Source organism: Alexandromys fortis, unplaced genomic scaffold (genome assembly GCF_014885135.2).
Source record: "Alexandromys fortis isolate MF-2015 unplaced genomic scaffold, M_Fortis_MF-2015_v1.1 scaffold_40, whole genome shotgun sequence".
In the NCBI taxonomy this organism is placed as follows: Eukaryota; Metazoa; Chordata; class Mammalia; order Rodentia; family Cricetidae; genus Alexandromys; species Alexandromys fortis.
The window spans coordinates 1274310-1299716 of record NW_026067966.1 but is presented as its reverse complement, the minus strand read 5'-3'; the positions used below and the strand labels follow the sequence as shown (position 1 = coordinate 1299716).

Below are 25407 nucleotides of genomic sequence, written 5' to 3'. Positions count from 1 at the left end.
ACATTATCCATTTTATTTAGCCTACTTTAAAAACATAATTGTTTCCTAAATCCTTCTTAGCTCCCACACTTCACAGCCACGATCTTAGTCACTGCACGGTATGTTAACATGCCTTTGGTATGTTGGACATGTTTGGTATGTTGTTTCCTCGTTATCCTGATGTGCCCATCTAGGTTGCTTAGATTAGGGCTTAGAACTCTGAATTAGATCAGTTTTGGTTTAGCAAAATTGCTAAATGTGTTTGCAATGATCTTGTGGATCACATGACCCCCTTTGTCATTTTCCTTGAACTTGTTTTTATTAGCATGATGAGACCTGCTTAGATAATTGGCTGTGATTACATACATGAAATTAGACACGTACTTATGCATCTGACGTTTTCACTCACAGCAACTGAGCACCTTTTGCTTACTTCAGGCGTGGTTCCTTGCCAAGAATAAACCTGTTTGCTCCTCTAAAGTGCATTTTCTGAATGACCGTATTGAACTAGCTGGCATAGAAGTAAGTACAGGGCCTTGCTTGGAGGGACCTACATGCACATCTCAACTCTGGCCAGTAGATGGCTCTGTTTCATTCACCCTTCTTGCAGGTTCCACTTGGAAAACCTAAGAGTGGGAGCCGTCCCTTTTGTCTCACCCCAGCATCCCATACCTGGCCCCTCTTCTCTCCAGCCACCTAGTTACCAGATTCACTGCCTAGGAGAAGTTGGGACAAGTGATTTGGGTATAAATACATCCTCAGCTTCACAAAGTAGAAAGTGGTGGTGGCTGAAAGCATTCTCCCCGAGCCGAAGCCGAAGCCGCTTTTTCTTTAAATAGCTCCACGCTCACAACTAGAGGCTGCATTACTGAGTCATAACAATTAATTACATTCGAAGGTGAGAAGACGGGGATTTAAGGCTCTAATGCGATTTGAATTTAGGCTGTTATCTCATCCTGCTGCTATTTAAAACAAAGTCATTTTCCCTCCTGTGGAAGTATCTGCAACCAAGGATGGTTTCAAAGCTTGTCTAAAGACATCTTTGGCAACTGAAGATTCCTATTTTAGCTGCCTGAGGGGTTTCATACGTACCTTTGGAGTAGCTAGATTTTATTAAATAAAGTGTATCTCTCAATTTGGGGACGTGATTAAGGAGAAGTAGGAAGGATGTGTTTTATCAGGGGTTTTCTAGGTGTTAAGAGTATGCTGGGGTTAATATTCAGGAGGATGCCTATATGTTTTTCTTTGGGTTCTCCTTACTTAGCTTCTCTAGGATCACTAATTATAGGCTCAATGTCCTTTGTTTATGGCTAGAAACCAAATATGAGTGAGTACATCCCATGTTCCTCTTTTTGGCCAGGCGATGAAAGGAGACAGAGACAGAGACCCACATTGGAGCACTGGACAGAAATAGCAGGTCCAAATCAGGAGCAGAAGGAGAGAGAGCACGAGCAAGGAACTCAGGACCGCGAGGGGTGCACCCACACACTGAGACAATGGGGATGTTCTATTGGGAACTCACCAAGGCCAGCTGGCCTGGATCTGAAAAAGCCTGGGATAAAACCGGACTCACTGAACATAGTGGACAATGAGGACTACTGAGACCTCAAGAACAATGGCAATGGGTTTTTGATCCTACTGCACGAACTGGCTTTGTGGGAGCCCAGGAAGTTTGGATGCTCACCTTACTAGACCTCAATGGAGGTGGGTGGTACTTCCCACAGGGCAGGGAACCCTGATTGTTCTTTGGGCTGACGAGGGAGGGGGACTTGACTGGGGGAGGGGGAGGGAAAGGGGAGGCAGTGGCGGGGAAGAGTCAGAATCTTTAATAAATAAATAAAAATAAAAAAGAGTATGCTGGGGAACTAGTTATTAGAAAAAGGGAAAAAATTCTCATCTGAAAATGACAGGAACGGACCATATTAGCAAAACTGGGCAAGTGCATTTCCGCACAGGCCTGAGGCACTTACCTACACAGAGCGAGCAGCTTTGTATTATTTTATTTTATTTATGTTTTTAAAGAGTGATCCAGAGTAAGGATCTGGGAGTCAGGTCCAAGTTAGCAGGAGAGCCATGTGGAGGTCTGGTGAGATAAAAAAAAAGCCAGCTTGTGGCAACCCAGTGGCTTTGCCATTGGCTCAGTGGGACACCTGAGGCCCTGGGTTTACCTGAGACATATATTGTATAATGACTTCAAGATCCAAAAACCTGGAGCCTTGGGTCTGAATACTAGATGTGCCCCTTACGTGGCTCCGTGCACCTTTGGAAATGAGGCATCTATCCAATCGAGGAGCAGATTCTGGAATACTTTGTTCTGTGGGAAGCACTCTGTCCATGCAGGATAAGGGAGAGGACCAGCTCCTCTCCCTGCAGGAACTGATGTTGACTTCACATAGGCGATTAGGCTGTGTGAGGTCTCATAAATGGTTTTACACCTGCTCTGCTGATCTCTGGATCTTCCATAGCACTGGTTTGGGGCCAGGTTCTCCATTCTCTCTCTCTATTCTGCCTCAGAAGCTCTCTTCCACACATGTTTTGGTCTCATATTCTTCCTCAGCGTGCAGACCCAGGTACCCATCCTAACCAGGACCAACTTTCCCAGAGCCCCTATCTCAGGTAGATTGGCATCCCAAGGCATATCCATGGCCAGGAACTCCTCCTCCATGCCATTTGAACGCATTGTTCAAGCTACTCTCTGGCCTTGTGACCTGGATAGGTGTCCCAAACTCCACATGCCATACCATTCCGCTGACACTCTGGGGTTAGTCACACTTATCTTGCAGAAGAGCCCAGGCCCGCATCGGTGCTATATGGACAGTAGCCTAGCCTGGGGACCTCCAGACCTGGGAGGCCAGTACGGTGTCCCTATGGGTTCTCAGAACTCCTTTCTCACCTGGCAGATCTGGGAATAGATGCTTGTTGGTGAGCTACAATGTCGTTTCTTCTCTCCTAAGGTTCCCAGGTCCTTTATCCAGCAGAGAGCCCTACACCATGCCAATGGCCCTTGATTCAAGTCTTTCTGCAGACATTTCCAAAGGCCCCATTGAGGACACTCTTCCTCTGTGTTTCTCCACACACAAGCCCTGATGCTTTTTTTACTAGTACTTATTTCCAGCGGATCTGTCCTCCGTCACTACCATCTCTCTCAAGTAATGTAAGCCCATGAGAGGGGTATGTTCTTGTTGTCTCCTGAGCACCACCATATCTCAGGAACTTAGAGAAGCAGGTGGAACATAAAGGGCGCTCAGTTAACCCAAGGAATGGAAGTGTCTCCCTAGCAACATGGCATGCGTGTTCCAAGTGAGTTAGCGACTCCCACAGAATGGAACCCGGTGGGGCACCACTCTCTTTCCACCAGGCCCTTCCTCCCCAGCCACTTTGTCTCTTTTCCCAGATCCCAACGCCGGGGCTTTACGCGGGGGTGGGGGTGGGGGGCTTGAACAGCTTCTTTCCTCTGTGTTGGTCCAGACTCTCCAGGGCTAGCTGGCTACTGGGGGGTCTGCGGGGTGTAGACCCCCACAGCCTAGGGCTCCGGTCCCCCCCCCCCCCCCCCGCAGAAGCCCGCCCGGGCATGCTCAGAGCGCGCAGGTCCGGATGGTGGAGGGGGGAGGAGGGAGCGGCCGCTGCGCTGTGGCCCGGGCGGAGCTGCGCAATCGTCTGAGCTGCGCACCCACTGGCGGCCGGAGCGGAGCCCACAAGTTGCCGGCAGCAGAGCGCCACCTCGTCCCGCTAGCAGCCCCTGTGCCCACCGGCTGCGGCCGGCGCCAGGACGCTCCACCCGCAGACGTGGACCCCAGATGTGACAGCGGAACCGCAGCCCCTTCTCCTTCCCGGCGCGATCCACAGAGTCTCCCTGCGTCTCCACCGCCAAAACCCCAAGGCTGGAAGATGTGGCAGCCGGCTACTGAGCGCCTGCAGGTAAGGGGTACTCGAGAGACCCGGGGCCAGCCTGGAGGAGGAGGTGCTAGGCTGAAGAAGCCAAGGTGATACTTTGGCCCATTTTCAGAGATGTATACCCCTACCTACTCTGACCCCCCAATCCCGTAAGATGTATTTATGGGAACTGGATGCTGTGGGCTCAACCCAGAACCCTGTACCCATCCAGGGTCGGGGGATGATGACACTGATTAAGGGGCTGTCTCAAGCCTTACAACTTTTGGCTCGGAGGTGTTGGTGCGCATGTTGTTATAAATAGCGTTAGACTTTCTGAACAAGATTTAAGGTAGCATCTCACTGACACAATTTACTAGTCTGGGGTTAGGATATTTAAATCCAGATCTCTCTCTCTCTCTCTCTCTCTCTCTCTCTCTCTCTCTCTCTCTCTCTTTCTTTCTCTCGTCTCTAGGAGAAGACAGAACACATGATTTGTGAAAGCATGCACTTGCCAATATAATTTGGACATGTCAAGCTTGGTTTGGCTTGGTCGTGGTATGCGACGTATTTTCTTTTCCCTTTATTCATTGGCACCCTCTTCCCTTCATGTCCCCTGAACCCAAGCTCCTGTAGATATTTGAAAGGCGAAAGTTAATTTCAAAAGCCAGGAATGCTGATGTTTCAGGTCATCCCACCAAAAGTTTTTCATTGCTGTCTCCTGAAATGCCACAGGGTCTTTGATTTAGGTTCCTAAGGTAGAGAGCTGGGAGAGGGAGGTAATATGGGAAAGAAGGGAGTTTTGCCAGATCAGACTCATCCCGTGACACTCTGGTCCTCGGGATGGCCCTGGCTGTAAGGTTTGATGACTGCCATTTGCTCACAGATGATCTTCAGTGGAAACAGCAGCAACAGCTAGTCTCTAAATCCTCCAGCTAGACTTTTGGCAGACTCGGGGCCACACTGCTGCGCAGTAAACTTTGAAGAAGTGTTTAAGTGGTAAAAGTACAGTACGGCTGGAGGCTGAGCGTCACCAGGAGACTTACATTGGAGAGGCCAGGATCCCGGCTGACTTTGGGACATTTCTCAGACAGCCTTCCAAGCTCCAAACAGACAGTGTCAGCAAAGCCAACTCTGCCTCTCGGCCCTTATACCCAGCCTTAGCCTGCAGGGGGCATTGCATTTCACCTAACCAGATTGCCCTCACCCCACAAAAAAAGCCCTTTCCAGTGTTCCCGGGGGCTGTGAGTTGAGGAGAGCATGTTCCCATTTATAGAGTCCCCCAGATTCCAGGCCAATTCTTTTGGGTTTCAAAGAGATAAAATCAAAACCGTTGGCTAACTTTGGTGATGAAGAGGGGGTGCCCAGTCTCCTGACCCTCCGTCTCTGGTTTATTAAGAGAACATCAGAGTGCCCCCCCCCGACCCCGGGCAACTGGCACAAGGTAACCTAAGTATATTTTATAAGTGGTATCAGATGTCAGTGGTGCATTCGAATTCCTCTCCTGGGTCAAGGCCTGAATTCAGTTCCAGAGAATCAGCACGAGTGAGTGGAGGTGGTGGTTGCCATCCAGGTGCTGAGAATAGGGCGTTGAAATCCTTTCAGAGATGTGGTCCCAGGTCCTCGAGGGGGTGTGTATCGCCTGGCACTCTGCGCCTCTGAGCTATTTGTAGGTTTTCATCTATTGAGGTTACCCTTACGGGCCTTTTTCATTCTTCCTCAGTTCTGCAGCACATGACTCTTGGCAGGCAAGTGGTCTGGCTTTAATCCCCCGTGGATATTGCTCCTTGACTGACGTCTTTTCTGCTACTTACGGAAAACATGCACATGTATTTCCCTGTGAGCATCTTATAGCTCGGGTATGCTAAGAGGTTGCTTTATTTCAAGGTGCCATGTTGAAAGGGCCTGGGCTTTAGGGTTCTGGAAAGCTGTAGCGGGGAGGGTTTATCATAGCGAAGCAGCCAGTCACTGCTGGAGGGGCGCACCTATAGCCAGCACCACTCCATGGCTCCAAGTAAAATCCATCTCAAATCTTGAGATCTGTAAAAGTGAGCAAAAATGGGGGGCATGTTCTTCATGCTCAGGGCTTCTTCCCAAATTGCTCCTGGATTCTTCTTAAAGACATACAGTTTATAAGTTTTTGGTTTTTGCTTCTTTGAGAGGAAGCCGTTGAGGCTGAATTTGTGAGACAGCTGCCTGTTATAAGTTACTGAGACTGTTTGCTTGGGTATCTCTGTCAAATGGTTGCCTCTCTCATGTCTCTGTTCTCTGAGGTGATTTTCAGCCTCCTTTGGTCCTCAAGACACAATCAGATAGACAATGGTTTCTGGTTCTGGCATGTTTGCATTCCCAGATACAAAAGGCATGGACATGGGTGGTATTGGGTGGGGAAATTGCCAGTGAGCCCCACTTTCCAGCAGATCTTAAGCCCTTGGCTCTGCTTATAGTTATTTTCAGCTTTGTCCTAAAGACTCACTTATTTTTTCCTTTGCTGATTTTCAATACAAACATTTTGAGAGGAGCCAGAGCACAGGAAATACTTCAAGGAAGCATTCCATGAACTTCCCAACAGGGCCAGGCCATCCATCAGTTGTATAAACACCTAGACACAGAAGAGGTCCAAGAGCAAAGAACGGCATCCTTTCTTAATTGATTTTTATCAGTTCCCATTGGAAAGCTCCGAGGGTCTGGGAATGTGGCCCAACTTTTCCCCAGCCCAGACATTCACCCTCGGACTGACCGTCTTTTCAGAGAATACAGTGAGGGTTCAGGAGCTTGGGGAATCTTTTATCAGACTGAATTATTATTGTCACCATTATCTACTTGCTAGTAAAAAAAAATGCTGCTTCTCTTTTCTGATTTGAAATTTAGTTCTTTGACCCAAATCCAGTCCAGGCGAATCAACCTGTTGTCCTGGGCAGGGTTGAGCTGGGTAATTTCTCATTCAGTCCCAAGAATTGTGGCCACTTCATCTGCTCCCTTGAATTTTAAAACTGCTGTGTTGCACTCAAGTTCTTTCCTGGATGCTTCTGCCATTAAACGCATAATAGGAGCAAAAGGAACATGAAGACTTAATTCGCCATCCCATGTTTGTAAAAATGTAAATATGAATTCTTCCCTTTTCACCTTCTTCTCTGCAAAGTTGAATTTTTTTGCTTTCCTTGCAGAGAATCATGGGAGTTACAGATTTTTAAAAGAGGCCATTTGAGGCAGGATCTTTTCAGACAAGTGGAGGGAACTTTCTTTCAGTAGAAAAGGCTAAGACTTGTTTGTTTTTGTTTTGTTTTGTTTTTCAAATAGAGTTATTGCTTTAGCTTTGATACTTCAGAATCTGCCTGGGTTTCCAATGGATTTAAATGATTGCTTCTAATGGTCTGTAGAAAGACGAAACCTAAGGTGTTATAGTTATGTGTTACAATAGACGCATAAGTCCCCAGAGGGGAGGAAGGATGGTGATTAAAATAAGACTATCAAAACAAAGGAGGCCAAGACATCATTAGAGGTGGGGACATTGCAGGGATAGAGTGGAGGAGCTCGAGTCTAGCAAAGCCTGGCAGGTAAGTTCTAGCAAATTCCATGACTGTCTATAAACTACTCCTTCATAAGATGCTCCGTAAAAATTCCAATTGAGTCATTTCTGGGAGATCACACCTTTTCTGTTTTTTTGTCCCTGCATCTCAGTTTTGTTTTCTCAAGACCAGGACCCCTCTTTGTCTCTTCACTCTCATTTGGTCAATGCCTGTGCCTTGGACAAAATGAGGAAGCGACAGTGGCCACTCAGAAAACCATCGCCACCCGGCCTTACGTTTGGCTTCCTGTTCAACTTCTGGCTGATAAAGAGGTTGAAACTTGTGTTAGCGACCTTTGTTGGGGCTGTGACAATAGAGCTGACAGAGGCGACTTTAAAGGAGGACTTCTCTTGGTTCATGGTTTGAGGAAATACAGTCCACTGTGTTGGAGAAGACTTGTAGGGAACATTCTGCTAGGCTTCTCCACTTTCCATAGCTCAGAGACAGGACAACATCTGGGGTCAGGCTCACTACTCAATGACCTGCTTCTTTTAGCTAGGCCCCACCTCTCACAATGGATTCACTAGCTGGGGACCAAGCACCCAAGCACACAAGCCTGTGGGGGGAGCATTTCACATAGAAACCGTGAACAAAGTTTTCCAATAAAATGTTTCTTGAGTGATTTAGGAGGCAGAAGAGTGTATTGTTCCTCAGAATTACCTTGGCTTACCCTGCTGTGTTATGCCTGGTGTGTCTTTTCCTGATGCTGAGTGGATTGTTCCAGATTGATGTCTCTGTTGTTATGGCAGTTTCCCTCGTCCCCCAAGAAGTGATCCTGACAAGCCAGTGATCACAGCAGCTGGAGACCATTAGACCTGGCTCATCAAGCAGACCGAAAACTTGGTCAGTCGGACACTCTGCCAGGCAGTCCAAATTGACAAAAGGAACACAGACCAGGGTGGGGAGGGGAGAGCAGCCTACTTGTCCAGCACCTGTTCTCTCTGGGCCCCACTACACTGAGTTTGATATAAATTATCCAAATCATTTATTTCCCATGGCTGGTTTTATTCCCATTTCATAGGCATAGAGATGGGAGGCCAGAGAGTTTGAAATTGTTTGGCCAGAGTTAGGTAGCAAGAAATGGTCCGAGCCAGAGTTCGACTTGGGAGATTTGGTGCAAGACCCTCTTCACTGATCTGTGGGACTGTGATACAAGGAAGGGTGTGATGGACATATTGGTGCTGATGCTGCAAATACATATGGTGAGAACAATGCTTGCCTTTTGCTCAGAGAGTTATCCAACCCTTTCTCTGGTATTAGGGATTGAATTTAGGGCCTCACACATACATTGGGTAAGTGTTCTACTGCTAAGTTGCATTCTCGCTTTTATTGTTTGTTTGGCCTGAGACTTATGTATCCCAGGCTCACGTCCGACACCCTGTAGCCTTGAACTGGTGCCCCTGCTGTGTGTCCTTAGTTCTGGGATTACAGGCTTATTCCACTACAGTGTTACAGTGCTGGGGATCAAGCCCAGGGGTTTAATGCATGCTACACAAGTACTTTACCAACTGGGCTACATCCCGAGCCATTGCTTATAGTTTTTATTTTGGGCCATGGTCTCATCCAGTTGCCAGAGTTGACTCTGAACTCACTCTGTAGCCCAGGCTACCCTGAGGTTTGTGGTCCTCCCGCTTCAGCTTTCTGAGTACCTAGGGAGTCAGTCTGTACGTCCATCCCGGGCATGTTCTCACATTCCCTATAGCAGCGATGTAGCTAGCTGTGTTGGCCCAGAGCTCCTCAAGGTTTGGTGACTCAGGTCTTTAAGAGCAATCAACGACTGGAATTCCCAAGTGTCCTTTGAGATGCTTTTCCAATGGGGCACGTGGTATTTATCTGAACTGGAGGCTTTAAGTCAAACCCAGTTGCCTGAGTTTAGGGGAAGACATGGGTGAGGGGCAGGAAGAGAGGCAGGGACGATCCAGAGGGACCAACCCTTTCTTCTCAGAGGCCCTACCTCCCCATCAAGTCCATTCTAAAGCTTGCATTCCTCCATTCTCTTATAGAAATGCACATAGCACTATGCCTTCTCCTCAAGGAAGAGAGAACTTGGGTTGTTAATCAGACATGAGTTCCCCTTTCCCAGACATGCGTTGCTGTTTTATGTCATTGACTTTCTCCAAGCCAGTTGGCCAAATCCCCGCGAAAAGATTTGCGAAACGCTGGCACTGGAAGACTCCCAGGCCCCTGGTTCCCGTTGTTTAATGACTGTTTCTTGTTGACTGTCCTGGTTTATCTTCCAGCGTTGGGCAATCTCTGCATGCTGTTTGATGTTCTAGATTATCTCTGCCCGGACCTTCCCTGCACACTGACTCCATTCTCTCCTGTCCCTTATCCCTGGAGGAGATGCTGGTGGAGTCAGCCTACAGCCCTGAAGTCCTAGAAATCGGACTGTCTTCCACAGGACTGCCGTGTGACTCCCCGAATAACACCAGACCACCTCATTGGCCAGCAAACCAAACAAGTTCAGAGGTGCTCAATGGCTACAGTGTGCCTCTGGGTCCCCAGGGGCCTCAGGTCTAAACAGAGGCTCTGTAGAAGGAGAACAGGAAAAATTAGTTGGGGTGTTTGTCCACAGCCTCCCTCAAAGCCCAGTGCAATTAGTTTACCATCAGCTCACATGAACTAAAAAGCAAGTTCTGGTCCCAATTTAGCAGTTACCTAGTGATACAACACCATAGTGTGTTCACCAGATCTGAGCTCTGAGTGGGCCTGAGGACTCACAAGGGAAGGTGTCATAAAAGAGGAACAGAACTGCTTCCCAGCTGGCACTTTTCAGTACTTCTAATGTTTGGGCAAGGTCTCCCTTTCCACGTTTCAGCACCCGAACCTCCTCTGTAGTCTTCCGTTTGCCCCACAATCACCTTGATAAGGGGCCTCCTTGTAATAACGCTATTGAGCAGGCTGTCCCAGAAAAAAGACATCATTTGGCTAAAAAGTAACCAAAGAAGGAAACCTGCCTCTTCATAAATAAATTTGATTAAGTTGTTCGCCAACAAGGCTATATAGTTTAGGCTTTGTATGTGTTTGTACATGTGTGTGCTAGTTCATGTATGGATAGGTATAGGTGCACACCCTTGAACACGGAGGCCAGAGGACAGACTTGTGAGGTGTACCTCAGGAACCATCACCCTAAGTTCTTTTTTGAAACAGAGTCTCTCATTGGGTCTGTAAAGCTGGCTGACCAAGGCTCCCCCCCCCCCCCCCCCCCCCGTCTCTGTCTTCCCAGTACTGTGGTTAAAAGCACAGGCCACTTTGGAGAGCAAACTTGAATCCTGCTTAAGAGGCAGGAGCTTTCCTGCCTGAACTATCTTTCCAGCCCTATTGTTCAGTCCTATAGCTTCTCCAGTTTGGCTTTCTCCGTCTCTACCACAGAAAGAGCCTCTTTGCTGAGGTTTGGGAACACTGGATCCCCTCGCTCTACAGGAGTGTGTGTTTTAAGGCTGGTCACATTAGTACTGCCACCTATCCGTGTCTGAGGTCTGTGCTCTCCCGTTGTCCTTATCACCCATCTTTCGGGTCCCAATCCCCCTTCACCGTCGGGTGAGGCGAGTGGAGGGAGCCTCTAGGAAGGACATATATCATTGTATACTTTAGAGGACTTGTTTTTATTTTTAATTATCTCCAAGTTGGACTTGCTATTGTTTTGTTCCCTGGCGTGCGTTGCAGCTTTGACTGTTTCTGATGACTCTGATTTCCCAACCCAGAGGCTGTGCGAATGAATGCTGTAAACTTCTCAGTGGTTAAGTCTCGCTTGGGGAAGCTCTTTTAGCTTTGTCTGAGGGGAAAGTGTGAGCCCTTGCGTGGAGTTATCCTCAGAGTTGGGTCTAGTGTTCAGCTAAGGGTAAGGGTGGGGCTGAAGCTGGGTTGTGTCTTGGGAAGGGGTCGGGTGTCATACACCCCCTGGCCACTGGGATCCCTGCTTTGAAGGGACCTGGCTGTGAGTTTCCTGGAGAGATCCCTGCTTTGAAGGGACCTGGCTGTGAGTGTCCTGGAGATAAGCTTGTGCTGAGATGCTGCCGCATCCTTGGTTTCTGAAATGTCACACACATCCCCAGGGATATCACGTAAGAGATGATTCTTACGAAGTCCCGTGTAAATTGGGGTTGGGAGCCAAGTCTCCAGAGGAAATTCTACAGGTTTCCAAGTCCACACTTGGTCTCAGTTATCTGTTGTGGCTCTCAGGTATTCGTAGCTGGAAGAATAAAGCCTTTAGGGGCCCTCAGGGATGTTGCTGCCCAAAAGAGCAGTAAAGAGACGGCACTGTGGTCAGGAGATCTGGACCATGCTTTCTTACACCTCAGTCAGGCTTACTTCTGAACTGTCATTTGCCAGGGGTTTTATCAGAGACTTTTACATTTCCTGCCAGTTTCGGTGAATGGAGGGAGACAACAACAATATTAGTGACCCTTTGTTGCAAGCTTACATTCATAGATGATGGTTATTATTAGTAATGACGGTGGCAACAGCAGCAGATTTTTTACGTAATACTTACTAAGTGTATTGGTTCCTTTGTGGTGGTGGTGTGATAAAATGTCATGACAAGGAGCAACTTAGAGATGAAGGAGTTTATTTTGGCTTATGGTTCTAGAAAGAGATGGGGGAGGAAGAAAAGGGGGAGAGAATAAGAGACACGGCAACAGGCTGCTAGAGCAGGGAACAGAGAGATCACCTCTTCAACTGCGAACAGGAAGCAGAAAGAGACCTGGAAGTGGGGAGAGGCTCTCCAGAAAGGGTACACCTTCCCAGACAGCATCACTGTCAGGCACTGAATATTCAAATATCTGAGCCTATGGGGGACACTCTCATTCAAACCAAAGTACTGTGTTTTTGGAGCTTCTTTATTCTCCCAGCATTGCTTGGAGGGAGACTGGAGTGTGTGCTTGGCTGTCTGGCTTCAAGGCCCACAGCCTGTGTTTTGTGTTTCTGTGTCCTGTACAGAGTGTTTCGCTGTGCATGGAAAGTGTGTTGAACCCCTAAGAAAATCCCGAGGTACAAAGACTCTTTCTCCTTTAATGGTGATGGAATGGACGGCCACAGATGATGATTACTTAGCTAACCTCAGTCCATCCTACAGTGTTGCCTTCTATTAACTGAGCCCTGGTTTGATCAGGAAAAATTATCTCGACCTATCTCATTACACGTGGTCTAGTGTTGAGAGATCAGTGTGCAGCTGCTGTACCATAGGAGAAAATCCACTATGGATGGCTTACCTTTAGGAATAACAAGTGAAGCTTCTTGAGGGAGTAGCCTTCCCCCTCCTCTGTCTTCCTCCTGCCCTGAGCATGAATGTGATGGCTGACATCTCAGTAGCCATGGTGGGACTCACAACACAGTGAGTAAGGAGCTGGACCGCAGGAAGGAGGGCATCTGGGTGGCTAAGCAGCTGGGGAACTTACCTCCCAATGAAAAGCTACCTTCTTTCATTATTTAAGCATGCGTGGTGTAGGACGTGGGACTTAGTATTGTTTATGTCTTTGACATAGTGAAGAAGGGACCAAAATTCAGTTTCAAACTAAGGTCTCCACATCTTACTGTTACGGGCCGGACTGTGTCTTCCCGATAGTTACGTTGAAACTTTAACCTCTGATACTTGCGAATGTGACCTTTTTTGGAAAAAAAAAAAATTAACTTTTTGTAGATGTTGAGGTGGTGATGAAGCCAAACTGCAGTGTCAAGAGCCTTGGGACCAATGGCTGCTGTCTTTGTAAGGGCAGATTTGTAGGCATGGACCACACACATAGGGAAACTACTTGAAGATAGGGGCAGAAGAAGGTACTCTGTGGCTTCATGCTAAGGAATGCCAAGGATCGGTGGGAAATACCAGAGACCAGGTGAGTCCAGGAAGCATTCTTCCCTGAAGCCACCAGGAAACATTCTTTCCTGAAGCCATGGACGGAGCACATCTGGCTAACATCTCTAGTTTTGCCTTTTAGCTTTCTAACTTGTGAGTGGCTAAATTCCCATTGTTTTTGTCTGCCTAGTTGGTGTAACCTGTTCCTCAAGGGCTAGGAAGTGCACACGAATGGAATTGAAGCCTGTCACCCTCTCTGTGTGTCCATGCATGCCTTCTGGTTTGCCTGTCCCCAGATGTCATGCGCTTAGTCACAGTGAATTTCCTCCTTACGTTAGCCACTTTAACTTTGGAAACAGTGGGAGCGGAGAGAAAACCTAAGCAACCTGTGCTTTCTCTTTCTTCCTCTTCTGGTCAGCCTTCTAGGACGAGGCTAAACGCCTTGGATGTGGCGTGTACTTCGTCCCTGAAGGTAAGGACTTTGGGAGATGACAGGCAATGTGCTTTATTATGAAGCCAGTGAACTTTGGTACCAGATAAGATTTCGTGCCTGTTGTGATGTCACCATCAGGTGGAGCTGACGGGAAATTCCCCAGTTCTCTGGGTCCAAGGGGTCAGTAGGATTTTGATCTTGTTTTCAAATGTGCTTGGTAGACCATGGGGCTGAACCCTGCAGTTCACCTCTTCTCAGCCGGGAAAGCACGCCAGTGGCACAGAGCACACGTGCTTTCCCTCAACCTCTAGGACAGCACCAATGTGTTCAGTCAGACTGACTGCATCTGGTCTGGGTTTTGTTTTTTTTTTTTTTTTTTTTTTTGCATTGTCTTCTTTGCTCCCTGCATCAGTTATTCTGAAGGAGAATTAATTTTTTATCTTGGAAGTCACTTTAGGACAAAAAGAAATGTTACCAGAAATCAGAAGACCCTCTTTCCTGACAAGTTCATCTTTTTGGCTTAACAGCTGTGAGAGACACAGACATTTTTCACCCTTCCACAGTGGAGGCAGGGTGCCTATGTTGCTGTCCAGCTGCCTTTTGGCTTGTGCTTCTCCAAGGAGTACCATAGCTAACAGCGTTTAGCTTTAAACGCTGTCTGGCTTTTCATTCTTTTCTTCAGAGATGAGCATTGCCTGTGCGCCTCAGGATTGGGGAAGTGGCCCGTAACTAGGAACAAAGGATACCAAACTGCCTGTCACCCTGTGTTAGTCATGTTTCTTACACTCTAACCGAATAACCGGCAGGAAGCAACTGAAGGAAAGGAGGTTTATTTAGGCTCTTGGTTTGAATGGATGCTGTCCCTCCTTATGGGAGGACATGGTGGTTAGAGCCTTTGAAACAGCTGCCAGCTGTGGCAGCAGAGATTTCTCACATCTGGGTGGGTCAAGAAGACAGGTGTAAACACAGGCGCTCAGATGACTTCCTTCGTTCTTCCTTCTCACTCATTCCTGGGTCCCAGCCCATGGGATGGTGCTCCTCATATTCAGGGGTGGGTCTCTCCCCCTACTCAGTCCTCCCTGGGGACCCTGTCACAGACATGCCCAGGGGTGTGTCTCCTGGGGGATTTCAAACCATCATACTCCCTCAGGATGGAATCTGTTTTATTCCTTCAGCACCAAGTCCTTCTCCGCGCTGCTCTGTCATTGTTGTCTAAGACTAAAGCTGGAGTTTTCAGCCCAGCACATGTGGCCACCAGGGCATTGGGAGGGGCCCATTCTCTCTATGTAAGTGGCAGGCTGCTAAAACCTCCCTTATTGTTGGGTAGCGGATGCTGACATTCACTTCTTGAGGTCTCTCAGCTGTTCCCTGAAGACAGAGCTGGGGGCTGTGGGATGTGGCCTCCATGGGTACTCCACATTGCTGTTAGAGTTGAGCTCTTGGCCTCTGAATCATATGTTTATAGACTTTCTCTAACACGCTACCATGTTCTTAGTAACTTAAGTCTCAGTGAGAGAGTGGGTCTCACATCTAGAGGCTGAGTCCACAGTTAAGGTATGGTCAGGCCTGGCTTCTTCTGAGGCAGTGAGGAGAATCTGCTGCACGCCTCTCTCTGGCTCTGACAGTTGCTGGCAGTCCTTGGACTATGGCAACATAATTGCCATCTTCACATGGCATGCCCCTACATCTAAATTTCTAAATTTCCCTCTGCATACTTGCATCAGTCTTGTTAGGTCTGAGGAGCTACTTTACTCCAGGACTGTTTCCTGTTAGCTAATCGCAGGCAAGACATCCCAGTAGCCCAACGCAGTCACTTTCTGAGATACTGGGGTTAAGGTTACAACGTAGGATTGCTTCCCCCTGTGTTCCCCTTTCCTCAGTCCACCAGGATGCTTTCTTTTGGCTTCTCCAGTCCACCGATGTTTTTTTCCTTCATTGGTCAAGCATTAAAACAAATATGAGCAAACATTGTTTCCAAGTGTAAGTGTAGGTAGGAGATATAGGGGACATTGGCTGCAGGCTAAGGCTACTGTTGGACTTACAATTGTGAAAGATACCTGTTTAAGGCAGCAGGCAGTTTAAAGGTATAAAAAAAAGCTGATCGTCTTGTGCTGTACCCCATTCCCAATTCTACTCATGAAGGAAGCCCTTTGTGGTCTCTCTGTGTTCTGGCTTTTAGTGGTCGTCTCCTGGCTTACTTTTTTTTTCAGGCATACTTAAGTGTTTCAAATGCATTTTATCCCCAGTCTCTTCTTTTTTTGATGCGGGAGAGGCCTTTGCTTTTCTGGTCAGTACATATAGGTTCAAGTTTACTTCGTTTAGACTATATAGAAGTCTGTAGTGGGGCTACGGTTTGCCTGGTCTTCTCTTTGTGAGGAGGGCCGAGGTATGCCCACATTATTTTGTGTCTTCCATGTAAATTCCTGTTTCAGGAGTTTCTCCATATGGGGCTGCGGAGGTAGCCCAGGGGGACAAGGCTTGGCTAGCATGGATGGAACACTGTGTTCAGGCTCCAGCACTGTAAGGGCCATTGCAAAGTTCTGGAAATCAAACCATTGCCGCAGTCAAGATGATGGGCATCACATCTAAAAGCTTTGAGTTACAGAGGGATTTTACAGAGTTACGACAAAAGCACAATCAATAGCAAATTGGACTGCATCCAAATTTTAAAAATCTGTGCTTTTTGCAAGAGACTGACGAGAGAATGGGAAAGATAAGAGAGAAAACATTCGCATGTCATGTGTACAATAAAGGACTCGGAGTCTGGATATCTAAGAAAATAAATTGCCAGAACTTAATAATATGGTAAATAACTGCATTAAAATGGGCATATTGTTAGCACAAAAAGCCATATGGTTTGCAGAAAAACACATAAAAAGATGTTCAATAACATTAATCACTGGGGAAATGAAAATTAAAGCCACAGAAAGTTTCAGTATATGACATTGGAAAAGCTAAAATTATGAAGGCTTTACCAGGGCCAGAGAGAGATGGCCTAGCCAGGAAAAGAGCATTTTTCCAAGTCAGACAGCTTGAGTTCCATCTCAAGAACCCACGTGGTAGAAGGTGAAGACAGGCACCTGCAAATTTTCTTCTGTCCTCCACATGTATCTTGTGGTATGCACTTCTCCACTTCCCGCAAAAGAAGTTAATAACATGTAAAACAAACACATAAGGCTGAAGCCAGGCCGAGTGTGGGTGAGAGTGTGAAAGAATCAGAACTCCCAGGCACTGTGGTGGGAAGGTCCAGAGAGCAATGCTGTCTGAGAATGGACTGAGAAGGGATCACGAAGGGCCTTGGGGATGTTTAGGAGAAACAATGAGCCCATGTCTTGATTATAGCAGAGACTTTCCTGGGTTTATGCACGACTCAAGCTGTATCTACTAGTGTGGTTTATTTTATGGTAACTGAACCTATAAAAAACTTTAAAATGATGTATGTGTGTCTAAGTACACGAGAGTATGTGTAGGCGTGCATGCTTGTGTGTAAGATTGTGTACGAGGTCTTGTACTAGCTATTGAGGAGCTAACAATGCATTCTCTAATTTGTTCTCAATCCTGAGAATTCTCTGTGACTCTCATTTCCCCCACCCCACTTGAAATCCAGACTCTATCCTGGAATCTAAATAATGAACTCTCTCTCTCTCTTTTTTTCTTTTTTCATGTAGTTCTTTACATTGAAAATGCCTGATGACTTTTTTCGTCTCCCCCTCTCCTTTCTGTCCTGTCAAAATCTTTCTGTGGAGCCCAGGATGGTCAAACGTTTGGTGCTATAGTGTCTCGTTCTCGCCCTCCCTTTTCACCTCTAGTGCTGGGATTACAGGAATGTGTCACCACACTGGGGTGAAATGACATGTTCAGATTCGCTCTTGTTTATCTAAAGTTCTTACGGTAAAACCTGTGGCTTAACAAGAACTCCAGATCGAAGGTGGAAAGTTAGCTTTGGAGCCTTACTGATAGTCGTTCTTCATGGCCCTGTTTCTCATCCAAGCTCCATGCCCATGTGTTTGGCACTTCTACCTCACATACTGGTTTTTCCAAGCTGGCTCGGTTCTCAGGGGAATTTGAAAGCCCTGTATCCCAGTACCCCGCTCCAGTCCTGTTGTCTGTAGATGCCAAGAGCATTGCTGGTGAAAGGGCACACTGCTTTTGCCTCTGTGACCCTCTGGGTCATCACCTCCTGTTTTTTTTTTTTTTTTTCTCTCAGGATAGAAAGCCCATAGGGAATGCATCAACCAAATCATTAGTGGCTTTGGATTTTAGCGTGTGACTCAAAGTAATATGCCCAGCAGATGGAAGGGCTGGATTCCTTGAGAAATAACTCAGGCGCATGACGGTTGAAGCACGTAGACAGGATGGAGCAACTGCATCACTCAACATTGACCCACAATAAAAAGCAGTCACGCAAATGGCTTTAAGCTACATGTTTAAAAATGTTCCTTCCAAGGAGGATGAGTCAAGGCATTGCGCTCAATCTCTCTTACAGACTCCGAGGTGTGTGTAAAGAGGCCATGTGGCAGGTTGTCCAATCTGGGGTGATAGTGACACCCCACAGACACTGCTTTTAATTAACTGGCAGAGGAATAAAGCCAGGTGTCCTGTGCAGAGCTGCGCATAGAATGGTAGGTGTTTGCTCTTAGCTATGTTCGCTCTGGAGTGCAGGAAGAGTCACTCCTCTCCTTCCACCACGCAGGCTGCGTGCAGCTAACTCAGGCGTTCAGGCTTGGGTGCAACCCCCCTCCCTTCTTTCTTATCTGCTGAGCCATTTCTCTGGCCCATGTCAAAGCCTTTTTAATGAGCCAGACAGAGAAGAAAGATGAAAGACAGGTTAGAAGATCAGAAAGAGGGAAGAGAGTGAAGTTGAGGAGCTAAAGGCTGCGCATCTGCTGACAGGAAGAAACCGAAGGGCGATGGAGACCACACACTTACCTGGCGTTGAATCTGGAACATATATGGCTCAGAGTGAAAAGTCATGTGTTAAATGCAATTCTTGTCTACTCATATGTCGAGCACAGACATTCCAACCTCACCTGTGTAGATCACCTGGTTGCTTTAGACTGGCATTTCCATGCACATAATAACTCCAGAGACTGACCTATGTGTGTGTGTGTGTTTGTGTGCACATGTGTGTGCATGTATGTGTGTGTGCATGTATGTGTGTATGTATGTATGTATTCCCAAAGCCACACAGTTGGAGACAAATGTGAAATGGTGAGAATTGTTTGTGTGACAGGCTATTGACTGTGGGGGATGACAGGGTTTTGAATAGGGCATCATGAAGGCACACTTTGCCTGCTTACTCACTGGGTATTGCCACAGGGACCCTGCTTTCTGTTTGTATGTATATCTTCTCCGCCTGGAAATGGAGGATGATAGCATTTAGTTCTTAGATGTTATGAATGTTAACTGTAAAGGGCTTTGCCTGGTCTCTACTATACCATAGGGGTCAGTAAATATTAATTTAGCTCCAAGGATAAACACAGAAGAGAAATACACAACTTTAGATTTTAGTAGAGAGTAGAGATTTGGTGTTTCCCATGGGGCACAAGTTCAGCAAGTTGCTCACATGGCTTTTGCTACAAGGAGTCCAGAATTGGAACAAGTGTAGGAAGCTGTAAGTGAAACAAACTAAGTCTGGTCATGCATGGCAGGACTTCTCATGGTCTTAGATGTGGTAGCTCCATGGGTTTACGAGAGAGAGCTAACAGTGAGAATTTCCACAGCCCATGGAGCCTCTGTACAGAACATGAACTCCTTAAGTTGGCACCACATGGGTCTGAGGTTTGGCTCCAACTTGCAGAAATGCTGCCTTTGGCTCTTTCAGTACATATAAAATTTTACAAATTAGTATCTGGTGTTGAAAAATTATAGGAATTTTGAAGGCAAGTTGGACTTTCTGATCCTCTTGAAAATAGGAGTCAGAGGCAGGGCTTGTGATTTTCTTTGGTAGATGGCATGGAGCGTCCAGCTTGTCCCAGGCTGCATTGGTGTGTTTCATTAAATCACATAGCCTGGTGATCCTTGTAGGGTCCTGAGCTGGGAATCCTGACCTAGTTTAACTCCTTCACCTTACGACATACAACAACAACAACAACAACTTCAGTTCAATATTCTCTTAATACTGAAATCAGGACCAGATGGCTTGGTCTCCCGAGTTTCTGAAGTATGAATTAAGATGCTCTGTTTTCATCTTTCATTGTTCTATACGTGCTATCCTGGTAGTCTCCTCTTCTCTGGAGATGTATGTTCTGGAGTTTGTGTGACTGAAATGGGGACACCACAGCCCTCTTTTCCTGTGTAAACACTGGCCCAGAGCCAGAAGTGTGGCTACTCATCAGATTTCCTACTCCAAAGCCTAGGGAGGGCTTTTCAGGCAGAAGCAAATGGTTTCTTTTAACGAGGTGAAGACCACTTTTCTTCTCCCTACCTCTCCAGGCAACTGAACTCCTTTCAGTCATGGTATCGGCTCATTCTGAGAGATGCCAAACAGTGGAACAGAGGTATTCTCAGAGAGGAGAAATCTGAAGGCAAGTGGGTCGTTTTTAACATGTATATTATCAGCCTGTGTAGAACCATTCAGAAAACCCCATGTGGAAGACATCCTCAAGGGTGACCACCCCTTCATACTTAGGGAATGCAAATTATCTCTTTGCAGATGTCGTCTGGTCATCCTGGAAGCCTCCTGGCTTCTATTTTGATTTACCTTCACCACCACCCGTTGCTGCGGCTGTCTGTCTAGATTCTATTTTCGGCGAGCAAAGCCCCTGGAATTAACTCACACAACAACTTTAGCTCCAGAGCAATGAGTTAGATCTCTTGTCCTCCACCCATCTTCTTGCTTTATAGATATGCGTTTCTTAGTTCTGGAGATTTCCATCAGATGTCCAGATGGGTGAAGCTGGCTAACTGTAGCTTCAAAAGAGGTGTCTGTCCCTCCTTTCCATTCAAATACAAACTTCGATAACTTTTTAAAAATTATTCTACATTATAGTCATACTCAAATCTGTCTATTATATTTTTATGTATCTGCCTACTTATACTTCTGATTTAGATTTTTTTGTTGTTGCTGCTGTGATAAAACACCATGAACGAAGACAACTTAAGAACTTATTTTGACTTATAGTTCCAGAGAGTTAGGTGCCCATAACGGTTGGAGAGACATGGTGGCAAAGCAGGAGGCCAAGAGATCACATCTCAGCTACACACGGGGAGCGGAGAGAGAGCAGGAAGTTGGGTAAGGCTATATAAACTGTCAGATTCCATCTCTAGTGGCATACTTTCTCTAACAAGGGTCCACACCCTAAAGATTTCTTATTCTCACAGACAGAGCTACCAGCTTGGGACCAAGTTTTCAAATACATGAGCCTGTGGGTGGCATTTTTTCATTCAAACCACAACTCCATCTATCTATGTTATTGGATCTATTTTCCCATAGGGGCTTTGAAAACTGGAAAATCTTCTGAAGTATTTTATGCACAAGCTTCTTCTTACAAGAACAAAAATGAAAGGGTGAGGTTATCTAGAGAATACGAAGTCATAGCCAAGGTACAAATCCACACGGCAGATGCGCATTTTATCCCTATGTGCTTCTGCGAAAGTTAGCTTTGGGTTCATACAGGGAAAAATCAAGTTTTGAAATCATTTTTAGTAAAAGATAAAATGCCATTAAAACAAGACCAGTAGCAAATTCCTCAAACACCAGTCATCTAACAAAAGCAGGGATCTAGTCACATTTGAAAACTCGAAGTTATAATTAAAATTATGGAGGGGTGCAAGAGCTTCCATCTCTGAATGTAGTTCAAGTATCATAAACATTGAGAGTTACATAGTCTTACCCACAGTGTCTGAGCACAGAGCAGCTAACCCTGAGCCCCGCCTTGAACGTATCATGAGGTTCTTTTCTTCTTTTTGTCTCTGTGTAGCGTGTGTATGTCTCTTTAAGGGATTGAATTTTGACCCTTTCACACATGACTCTATATCCCTAGAGTATGCCATTTGGTTCTTTGTAGGAGATGCTGTCCCTCAGATTTGGATGATGGTGTTGGTTGTCATTTTCACCAAAGTTGTCCCTAAGAACTGAAAAATAATTCAATAGAAACACCGAGATGCTTCAGTGGAAGCAGAGGCTACATCTGTTGTTTCTGCCCAGTTTCTGTCCCATCTTCCTCTTCCATTAGCTGCACCCCAACTGAAAAGCTTTCTAGTTTTTCTTCCCCCAGTCCAGTGTGTGTGTGTGTATGTGTGTGTGTGTATGTGTGTGTGTGTATGAGTGCGTGTTGAGGGGGGAAGGTTGTCAGCCCATTAACATGTGGTCCTTTGGCTGTGGGTTCATGGGAGCCCCAAACCAGATTAATGCCTAAAGTTGGAATCCTGAGTGCAGTGATACAGAGGTTGAAAGGAACCCTTTCCTGACCCTGAGGGCAGGGACCTTGGCAAGTGAGCTACAGCCAGTGTCATGACTTACAACCACAGAGTTCTGATGAGTGCACAGGTGAAACTTTCCCCCGAAGACCAATGTTTAGCTTTTCTTTCCTTTCCTAGAAAGTTGTACACGGAGCTGCGTGTTCCTGTGGGGAAGAGAAAAGGGGTGACACATTCTCCCTATGTACATGCCCTTACTTTATTAAGTAACCAAGGAAACATAATCCTGAGCCTGCCATATTTCTGGCCCATGGCTTCCCTCATCTGGCAGGTCCCTGGAAGAAGGTTTCCATCCGTGTTTATCAGGGTGTGGGCCTGCTCTTGGCATCTGCTATAAATCTTAAGGTTTTTATAACTTGGCTGCTGCTCCCACCTTCTTGCCAAAAGTCTGCGCTGAAAAAGCAGAGTGTCACCACTGTAAGTAATGACGCTTTTACCGCATCCAAAACAAATCAGGCAGCCTTCGTGTGCATCACATTGAGAGCCCCCTCTCGGTTCTGAGTTTGGAGTGGGAACCGTATTAAGCTTGCAACCAGCTTCTTGGGCCAACGATGTCAAAAAGTCAGGGTCTCAGGCTGTTTGGGTTCCATTTTTCGAGGAACATTTGCGGTCACTGGTTTACAATGTGAGTGGTTCTGTAAGTTCATCTGAGGACAATGTAGACGATTCTTTAGGCCAGAAAGTTAAATACCTCCGTCTTTGGCAGTCCCGGCCTTCTGGAGAGAGACTGTGATATTCCCTAGTCTTCAAGACCCACTTTTCTGCCTTGATTTAATGCAAGGCAGAAATCTTCAAAACAAAGCTCTCTGGATCCAGGAAAGTTCATCTGGCATAAGTTAGCTTGGCGGATCCCCCCTCCCTCCTTCCCACTCACCCTCTGTCTACTGTCTAGGAGCGTGACACTTTATAGAAAATGAATGGTTTTGCGGAAGTATACAACGAAAGCAGATTCAGATTAGGCTTCCCTTAGAGGGGTGGCCCTGGAGGAATTACACTTAAATATTTGGGTGTCACTAGCCTGGATCTCTTTTAGGAAGCTGATTTGAGTGTTACCGCGCTGTCAGCTTTCAGGAAGAAATGCAGCCCTGAGAACCAAGAGTCCGAAGGTTGAAGACGCCTCCTGATTCATGTTTCTGTGTCTCTGCCATGTTCATGGGAAGCAGCGCAAACAGCATCATGCAGACCTATCTGCTGCTTGGCCCCGGGAATTGGCATTTTTCTTCATCACAGAGTTTAATGCCTCTGCTGAGCAGAGGCTGACCCTTGAGCTCTATGTTTGCTCTGAGCAGAGGGCATGCCCACTGGCAGGCGGCTCAGGAGTAGGGACAGCATCCAATAAAAACTTGGAAGGAGTCCTTTGGAAACAAAAGTTGATTTGCATTTACAAGGGTCCCAATTATATATGTAAGGTGGAATGGCTCCGAAATGTGGGTCCACTTCTGTCCTCACTCTCCTTTCTTGCCCCCCCCATTTAAGCTAGTGACGTTCAGTCTGTCCCTAAATTTCTTTGTCATACTCTAGAGAACCGCTGAACCTTTTGAATATATTTTTTTAAATAGCTTTTCCAAGGGGGTGATTGCCACCTCTTCTTTCTCCCTCTTGCTCTTCCAGCAGCTGTGGGCTCTTGGTGGGCTGGAAGTCACAACCACATTGAGCGAAACCAAATTTGGCTGCTGCTTCAAAGCTTATTGCTTTGTTTTTCTTTTACTCTTTTTTTTTTTTCCTTTTGGCTTTTAGTTAGGAGGGTATTATGTTTGTATTAGATGGCCATCAAAACTCATTTCGTGGGCTATAACTGAAGAGAAAATGCTAGAATGTGACTTAGTGGTAGAGTGTTTGATGATTGTGTCTGAGACTTTGGAGTTCCATCCCCCACTCTTTCAATAACAGGAAGAAGCAAAGGTGGTGTGTGGAGGGGGAGGGGCAGAACGGAGAGATATTGTTACATTGTGGATTTATTGTGAAACGCACCCAAATGTCTCTGGTAACTTAGCAGGTGCGTGTTTTCCTTACAGAGCTGATACTTTTTAAGGAAAGGGAAGAAAAAAAATAAACAAATAGAAAAAAATCTCATCATGGAAGCTGTGATGTCGCACAGTAAACCCTACCGTTTTACCCATATATCTTTACTTGCAAGTGTTCATCCCAAAGAGTCATTGGTCTGGTTTGAGGCCTCTGGTTACTGCTACTCCATCAACGCTGGGCCCTCACTGGGACTCTTCTTGCATATCCTGCTGTTGCCCAGTGTTGTGGAGATGCTGCAGTTTGGGGTCTGCGGGAATGGCCTTCACACGCTCCAGAAGACCACAGATGGGGTAGACGTTGGGGTTGGACAACTCAGAAGTCTGTTTCTGGGCCTGGATAGTTGAAGGGTTGGTCGGCCTGCCAGGTCTCCCGTGTCTTCACCATCAGGTGTAGCCCTGGCTATACAGTGATGAGCAAGGGGCGGGGCCAGTTCCCCTGCTTTCACACCCTCAGGGTTGGCTCTCCCACACCTACACCTGCAGGGCCAGCTCCACTGTGGTACCCAGGTGAGGCGCAGGATCCACTCTGCCAAGTGCTGCAGCCTGTGAGGGGCAGGATCAGCTCCCCTGCTCTTATGATCTCAGGGCCAGCTATCCCACCTGCCACAGGCTGGGAAGAAGGGCATTTCTCCCCCATCCACACCACCATGTGGCAGGTGCAAGGTGAGGCCAGATCTCCCATTCTTGGGGTGATTCACCCACCACCCTATCAATAGGGTCAGTTCTACCATGCTGCCTAGACAAGGTGCATGGCCCATTTTCCTGAGTGCTGCAGGTGATAATGGGGAGGGTCCGCTCCCTTGGCCTCTGCGCATGGCAAGCGCGGGAGGGCATTTTCCCCTCACCCTTACTACAGGGCTGTTGAGCGGTGTGTGGCCAGCTAACCCACTCTCACTCCCTCAGGGCCAACTCACTTGTGTCTCTGCCACTAGGGTCAGCTCTACTGTGCTGCCCACGGGAGGGCCTGCTTTCTATCCTGAGAGCTGCTGCTGGTGAGGGGAGGGTCAGCTCCCTTGTCTGCTGTTGCAGGTGGTGAGGGGTGAGGGACAAGGGGCAAGGGGTAAGGAGAGCTGATCTAAACTCTTAAGGCTTACTTGTCAAGAGAGAAGGCATGATAGAATGATAAGTTTTTAATCTCCTTTGCTCGTTTCTTTGTGCATCTTAGACTGGGAGGGATTTTTATGTGACATAACAATTTTGTAATTGTTAGCACTGGCAAAATATCACATTATGAATAAGAGCAGAATCCAGATTAGGACATTAAAACAGGATTGAGTTTGGCTACAGTAGAAAGCAGACTCGCGGCTATAGGAAAGCTCA

At 46.8% G+C, this 25407-nt stretch overlaps 1 protein-coding gene and 1 long non-coding RNA gene across 3 annotated transcripts in view; one reads left to right on the top strand and one right to left on the bottom strand.

The window, feature by feature from the left end:
• LOC126508761 (uncharacterized) overlaps nucleotides 1-25407 on the bottom strand; it is a 355346-nt gene that overhangs the window by 6492 nt on the left and 323447 nt on the right. The window lies entirely within an intron of this gene.
• Pid1 (phosphotyrosine interaction domain containing 1) overlaps nucleotides 3618-25407 on the top strand; it is a 230254-nt gene continuing 208464 nt past the window's right edge. Inside the window, exon 1 of the mRNA XM_050154169.1 lies at nucleotides 3618-3897. Within this exon, the coding sequence (XP_050010126.1) occupies nucleotides 3868-3897 (30 nt within the window). The 5' untranslated portion in view covers nucleotides 3618-3867. The remainder of the gene's footprint in view (nucleotides 3898-25407) is intronic.